This window comes from Phoca vitulina, unplaced genomic scaffold, assembly GCF_004348235.1.
Source record: "Phoca vitulina isolate PV1807 unplaced genomic scaffold, GSC_HSeal_1.0 scaffold44, whole genome shotgun sequence".
NCBI lineage: Eukaryota > Metazoa > Chordata > Mammalia > Carnivora > Phocidae > Phoca > Phoca vitulina.
The window spans coordinates 788,826-796,181 of NW_022589747.1; the positions used below are offsets into that span (position 1 = coordinate 788,826).

General features: G+C 60.4%; 1 protein-coding gene across 1 annotated transcript in view; it reads left to right on the top strand.

Annotated features, from left to right (window-relative positions):
- The first annotated feature begins 588 nt into the window (after positions 1-588).
- Positions 589-7,356, top strand: part of RAMP3 (receptor activity modifying protein 3) — an 11,893-nt gene continuing 5,125 nt past the window's right edge. Inside the window, exons 1-2 of the mRNA XM_032430613.1 lie at positions 589-846; positions 6,938-7,070. Coding sequence (XP_032286504.1) covers positions 786-846; positions 6,938-7,070 — 194 coding nt within the window. The 5' untranslated portion in view covers positions 589-785. The remainder of the gene's footprint in view (positions 847-6,937; positions 7,071-7,356) is intronic.

Consider the following 7,356-nt stretch of genomic DNA (forward strand, 5'->3'; position numbering starts at 1 on the left):
CTCTCCTGGCCCTGATTTTGTCCTTTGCGGTTTCCCAGAGGTCACAGGGCAGGGCCTGAGGACTGGAGCTTCCAGCCACGGGTAGTGGTGTGTGTGTACGCGCGCGCGTACCTGCCCAGGCCCGCATCCCTTTCTGGTGCAGAGGGACGCAGAGGCGCAGGGAAGCCCCCAGAAAAGTATCCTGGGGGTCCTGGGGCCAGTAAGGACTCGGGGATCAGCCGCTTCACTCCGGTGGCCCCTCCCCGCTCCAGCACACAGGGCACCCCTCCGCGGCCCCACCTGTCCTCCGGCTGGTGCCACCCCCGCACACCCTCCCCTCCAGTCTCTCTTGGGCTCGGATCTTGCAGCACTCCTGCCCCAGGCACCTTCCCGGCCCTCGGCCGCCCGCTCCCCGCCTCCCGGCGCACCCCCGGACGCGCACCCACTCCTTCCAGCTCCCTAGGCCGCCCCTCCCCACAGCCCGCCCCCGTCCTGCCAACCGCGCGCTCGCGGCCGGCAGCACCCCGGAACGGGAGGGCCGGGGCTCGCACCGGGGGTGGGGGGCGTGTCTTGAGGGTGTGCGCTCCGGCTAGGGGGCGAGTCCGGGGGGGGGGAGGTGGGGCGCGTCCCGGGAGGGCGCGTCCCGGACAAGCGCGCGCTCTGGAAGCAGGAGTGTCCCCTGTGGGTGGGCGCGTCCCCGAGGGGGAGGGCGCAGTCTAGGGGCGGGCTCTCCGCGGCCCCACCCTCGACCGCGTCCCCCCCGGCGCCCCCCGCGCACCCAGCCGGGACCGAGCCTACCGCGCGCCATGGAGACGCGAGAGCGGCGGCGCCCGCAGGCTCGGCTGCTGCTGATGTTGCTGCTCTGCGGTAAGGGGGGCCGCGGGGGCCCGCGCCAGGGCGCCCCGACCTCCTCCGGGGCCGCGGGGACCCGCGCCCGCACCCGGCCGCGCCTCCCGCCCGGCACGGATCCCGGCCTGCCCGGCGCGCCCGGCTCCGGAGCGGCGAGCCCTGAGCCCGGGCGCCGTCCCCAGCCGCCGCGGGAGGGTCCTGCCCACGGTCCCCGGAGGAGCCGGAGGCGACGGCCCGGGGCTGGGAGGGGAGGCGCGGGGTCTTGAGCAGGATATGCCCGGCCAGCGGGCTGGGGCCGCGCCTGCTCCTCGCAGCCGCGATGTCGCCGGTCTCGCTGCCGGCGGGCTGGGGATGGCCTGCCAGGGCGACACCCCGAGCGAGCTGAGGCGGCGCAGGTCCGGCTCCCACTTCGCTGGTAGGTAGTGAGCTCCCCGTCCTGGAGCTCTTGCGTGCACCCCCCTCCCAGGGCTTGGGTGAGAGGAATCCAGACCCCGCAGGGCTGGTCCTTTCCACTTGTACTTGTCCTCGGAGGAAAGCCCTTTGGTGTGTGTGCGCGTGTGCGCGGGGCCCGCAGGGCCGGGAAGGGGGCAGCTCCCTGAGGCTTCGCTCCCAGATCCCTCTTCTAGCAAGGGAAACGGGGCTCCGGGGAGGATACATTGCGATTTGGGAATGGATCGAATGAAAAGCTTGTTTTAAAAAATTTTACTAAAGAGAGGATCCAAGATCAAGTAAGAGGCTGTGTGTGTGTGTTTGGGGTGGGCTTCTCTGGGAGAGGCTTGCTGAGCAGGCTGCTCAGTTGAGGTGGGGAGCCCTGGCCTGGGGGTCAGGGGGCTCAGGGCCTCTCCGAGGGGCCACTGTCCCCTGGGTCCTGTGGGAGGCCAGCCTTGCCCTCGCTGGCCCACCCACGTCCCTGGCTGTAAGATGCAAAGTTGACCTTGTTTGAAATCGTTGTCGGCTTTGCTGATTTGGAACCGGTTAGGAGGTGGGAAAGGGCTGGATTGGCCCCCTGGCTTCCCGATCTCTGGGCCGCCTTTCCGGTGGAGGTGTCTGGGTGGGGAAAGTGGCGCTTCGTCTCACCTTCCAGGGTCAGAGCCTAGGGTTAGGTGGATCTTTGTGTTGAAGGAAAGGGTGCGTGGTGGCTTCCGGACATCGGGAGCACCCTGACGTGGCATTTCAGTAAGCCTCACATGCGAGGCCCCTGGAATGGAGATTTTGGTTCCTCAAGGGAAGGGAGCCCTTAGCTTCATTCCAAGGACGGTTGAGGCTCCCCTGACCTGCCTCCAGCATTGGATTGTGAAGGACCAGAGGCAGACCCTGCACAAACATCTTCCGCGTTTAACAACACTGGGTTCGGGTCTGGAGGGCCATTTGGTCCTCCCTTGGTGGCTCCATGGTCTCCCCTGCATGGAGCTTGGGTGGCTCCAGGGACCGACAGCACCCCCAGAGAGCGCTGGTGCTGTGTGCGAGCATGGCACCGTCCTCTCTTTGTCAGTGGTGAGTAATGATGTCCTGATGCCGAGTCACCCCCTGTCACCCAGACTCGCATGCGCTCCACCGGGCCCAGTGACCCAGGGGCTGCGCAGAGGTGGTTGGCCGATAGGGGCCTCGACGGTCTTCTGACCCCACTCCTCGTTTCATAGATAAGAAATTGAAGTCCAGGGTGGGGAGGACATTGCCCAGACTCAGGGGCAGGGGCAGAACCTTCCAGACACTATGGCCAGCCAGGCCATGCCTGCCACTCAGAGCCTGGTGACTGGTGTGGTTGCTCCTCGTTTCCATCCGAGCCGGATGAGAGACTCCTGTATTTCGTTTCCAAATGCCCCGCTGTAAAAGGCCTTTCTCTGGGAAATGCATCTGTTTTTGGCTGTTTATCACCTCCTGGAGTCTGGAAGTTCCCGAGACAAAAGGAACCCAGTACTACGTTTTCTTTGTTTCCCTGATGGAACCAACTGAGTTTTGTATTTCAGTTTAATTCCCGAGACCTTTACTGACGCAGCTGGCAGCTTGTGGCAGCCGCCCACTTTCTCGGTGTTGTCAGGAATCTTCGTCTTTACCTGCTGTTCTAACGCTGGCCGGGGTGTTGGGTTTTGCGGGGAGTGTTTGAACAGGGTGTGCATCAGAGATGGTGCTAGAATGCCCCAGGACACTTCTGGTTTGCCCCACGGTGCCTGCCTTGTGCAGACCCAGCGGTGACACTGTCCTGGTATCCTCATAGCACCCCCCATGGTCCTTAAGGGCCAGCGCTGGCCAAGTTCCTGCCGCACTGCGGTGGAGACTCTGGTCCAGGAGGAGGAGGAGGGGCCAGAAGAGAGAGGGTCCCAGGGCAGAGGGAGGAGAACAAGAGGAAGGAAGCGCTGCGCTGGGTCTTAGTGGGTTGACAGCAGGTGGTTAGGGTACGCTGCGGGGCTCTTGGGGGTCCAGGTCCAGGGGTTGCCAGTCCAGGGGTCCAGGGCCATGGGGTCCAGGTCCAGGGGATGCAGGTCCAGGGGTCCAGGGGGTCCAGAGGTGCAGGTCCAGGTGTCGGGGTCCAGCCCAGGTGTCGGATCAGGTAGACGGTCTAGGTAAAGGTGGGTTTTCGCTGGAAGGTGAGGCAGCAGCAAGGAGGAGGTGACAGTGTGGGACTTGTGTGGCTTATGCCTGTGTGGGAGGTGGGTGGAGCTCAGGAGACTCAGATGGGATGCTGTGATGACTCCATCAGGGAAAGGCCAGGCCCAGGAATGGGTCCAGGGGCTAGGTGTGGAGAATGCTGGTGGACTTCCAGCACCTATGATGGGGAGCCCACTGGGGAGCTGGAGAGAGAGCTGCCTTGGGAATAGGGCAGTGATGGGAGAAGGGAACGTGGTCTGGCTTCATCATCATTCCCCCCGCCATGGGCCCCCAAGGGCCTGCACTCCCCAGAGTCACTAGCACCATGCCCATGTGGCCCTGGACCCAGGGCTGCCTTCCTGCCGCAGATGGGCAGGTGCATCTGGGCAGGGTGGTGGATCGAGGCCAGCGCATGGCACACCCTGGCTCACACTGACTCTGCGTTTGGCTGTGGGAAAGTCGATTTTCCTCTGGGCATTTAAACTGGGGGATGGGGGGGCAGGAGACATGATGCTGTTCCTCAGGCAAACCACGGATGGGATTGGCATGAGGGTGTCGGCTCAGGCCAGTATGACAGGCCACTGGGGGGCAGCTCTGCAGGAAGGTGGTTTGGGCTTGACCCCCTACTGTGTTACTGAGCAGGTGGATGACCTTCCCTTTGTGGTGACCCTGTCTTTTTAAGTGCCTCTGTGAGTGGGACCTTCCTTAGGACAGGGCACTCTGTGGACATTGGTCAGGCATTGCGGAGGAGATGGCACGGCTCCTCTTGAAGGGACATCAGCTTGAGTCTTGGCTGCTGCTGGACTCTATGAGTGAAGGTTCCAATATTGGGTTCAGCGGGAGAGTGCTGGGGTTGAAAACTGCCCTGGGAGGCCTGCCTCAGTGTGGCTCAGGGTCCACCTTTCCAACCTCACTGCCACCCCTTCACCCCTAACAACTGTGGGTGCCCCCCCCCAAGCTAAGTGCAGTCTGGCTCCATGGCCTGCTGTCTGTACCTGGCACTCACTCACTGTTCGTTTTCTGTAATCTCACTGATTTTTTGGCTATTCATTTGTTCTGTAAATTAGTGAGAGAAGAGTATTTAATTCTCAACTGTTACTGTGGATTTGTCATTTTGTTCCTTGCAGTTCTATCCGTTTTTGCCTCCTGTGTTTTGATGCTCTGTTATTAGGGGCATACATGTTTAGCATTGCTATGTCTCCTTGGTGAATTGAATCGTTTATCATTGTGAAAGACCCTCCTTATCTCTGGTAATATTCTTTGCTCTGAAATATACTTCATTCAGAACTCATATAGCCACTCCACCTTTCTTTGGATTAGTATGGTATGTCTTTTTCCACCCTTTCACTTTGAATGTATTTGAGTTTTTTTGTTTAAAGTAGGATTCTTATGAACAGCCTATGGTTGGGGCTTGTTTTTGGATCTCATCTAACAACTTTGCTTCTTAATTGGGGTGTTTAGGCCATTGACTCTCAATCAAATTTTTTTTTTTTTAAGATTTATTTATTTATTTATTTGACAGAGAGAGACACAGCGAGAGAGGGAACACAAGCAGGGGGAGTGGGAGAGGGAGAAGCAGGCTTCCCGCCGAGCAGGGAGCCCGATGTGGGGCTCGATCCCAGGACCCTGGGATCATGACCTGAGCCGAAGGCAGACGCTTAACGGCTGAGCCACCCAGGCGCCCCAATCAATTTTTTTTTTTAAGATTTTATTTTTGAGTAATCTCTACACCCAAGGCTTGAACTCACAACCCTGAGATCACGAGTCACATGTTCTACCGACCGGGCCAGCCAGGTGTCCCTCAATCTGACTGTTGACATGGTTTGGTTTATATCTACCATTGTGTCATCAGTACTTTTTCTCTTCTCTTTTTTTATGTTTTCTTTTGGACTTAATTTTTTTTAAAACTCCTCACTGCCTTGCCCTCTTCATTCTCACCTCCCTTCTGTTCCCAGAAGCGCCCTTATGGTCATGGGGCCACCTTCTTTGTGGCGCAAGCCCCTCCCTGAGCCAGGCACCCTGTGGTCTCCCCTGGGGACAACGTGGCCTGCAGTGTGGGATCTCAGTGGGTCAGAACCTGCCATTTCTTCTGCACTTGCTTGTGCTCAGACTGTGAAATTTGTGCTGTTGCCCTCAGGAACTGATCATTCATTCATTCATTCTCTTGAAAAGTCTTTTTGGAATACCAACGAGGTGCTGATGGTTAGGGGAGTGAGGGAGCAGCAGGGTTTTACCAAATACCTACAGTAACAACAAACACCGTAAAGATGGGAGTCTCCTTGGGCACATGGCTAATGCCTGTCCATATGGCCCCCTGTGAGGCCAGGACCTGTTTCCCTTAGTTTACAGATGGGGAAACTGAGGTCAGCTGGTGACCAGTGATGCTGGGTGTGAGCCCAGGTCTGCCCAGTTCTGGGTGTGGGCCTCTCTCCTGTTTCCTTCCCTACGATTTCTCCTGCAACACAATACTCTCTGCCAGGACACACACAGATGTATACACACATGTATACACACACAAACATGCATGCACACACACACACACAGACATACACACGTACACACACGTATACAAACACACACACAGACGTACCCACACATGCACACCCACAGCAGGGCTGTATGCACACACGAACACACACATATGCACACACATACACACAAACACACACATAGACATATGCACACACACACACACATGCACACACATACCAGGACACACACCACGGGGCTTTCTCTTGATTGTGTGGTGGGAGCCAAAGCAGGGTCCATGCGAAGGAAACTTCTGAGGGGTGTCTGGGGAGGAAGGGTGGTCCGGTCCTGGGGGTGAGTGCTCCTCGGTGGGGAGATGATCTGGGTGAAGGTGGAGGTGGAGGGATGGGGGTGCTGGGGGCAGAGGTGGAGTGGGGAGGGGGGTGCCGGGAATCCTCGGGGGGGACCCCTGCCGGACCTGGGGGGGGACCTGGCCTCCACTTCTGGAACATGAGTCCCTATGTCCCGTCAGCCCCAGGCCTCCTGGAATTGAGGGGCAGCTCTGACAGGGCAGGTGGCATTCACCCCATGGGGGCCTCCGCGGGTGCCCTCGTGGTCCTAGGAGGTCAGCAGACTCTCAGGATCTTTCTGGGGACATGCTCTGGGCACCCTCCACCCTGGCGCTGCAGTGGGGCTGCTTTGCCACCCCTGATGGGGGGGACCCGCTCCCCACCCCCACTGCACCCAGGAGCCCACCTGTTCTCGGCTTCCCCAGCCCCCAGGACACGCATCCCCTGCCCACTGCCCTCCCTCGCCTTCTTTCTCCCACACCCCGTTGGGCGGCCATGGCTCTCTGGGTCCCATCTAGGTGACACCCACCCACGTGGGTCCCCTTTCGGCAGTGGCTTCACTTCTCTGGGCCACACGGTGGGGGGGCCAGCGTGAGGGACCCCAGCTGCCTGCGGGGGCGTGGGGGGTGTCAGCAGGAGGCTCGAGGGTCACATCGCAAACCACATTCCCAGCAGTGTCATGCCCGTGGCTGTCCCCTCTGCAGGTGGGTGTCCCCGAGTGGGTGGCTGCAACGAGACTCGCATGCTGGAGAAGCTGCCCCTCTGCGGGAAGGCCTTCGCCGACATGATGCACAAGGTGGACGTCTGGAAGTGGTGCAACCTGTCCGAGTTCATCGTGTGAGTGCCGCTGCTCCGCACGGGCTGCCCTTGCTGCCGCCGCCTGCCCTCCCTGCTCACCCCTGCCCTCCCCTGCTCACCCCTGCCCTCCCTGCCCTCCCTGCTCACCCCTGCCCTCCCCTGCCACACCTGCCCCCTGCCCTCCCCTGCCGCCGCCTGCCCACCCCTCTCACCCCTGCCACCCCTGCCACCCCTGCCCTCCCCTGCTGCTGCATGCCCTCCCTGCTCACCCCTGCCACCCCTGCCCTCCCCTGCCGCCGCATGCCCTCCCTGCTCACCCCTGCCC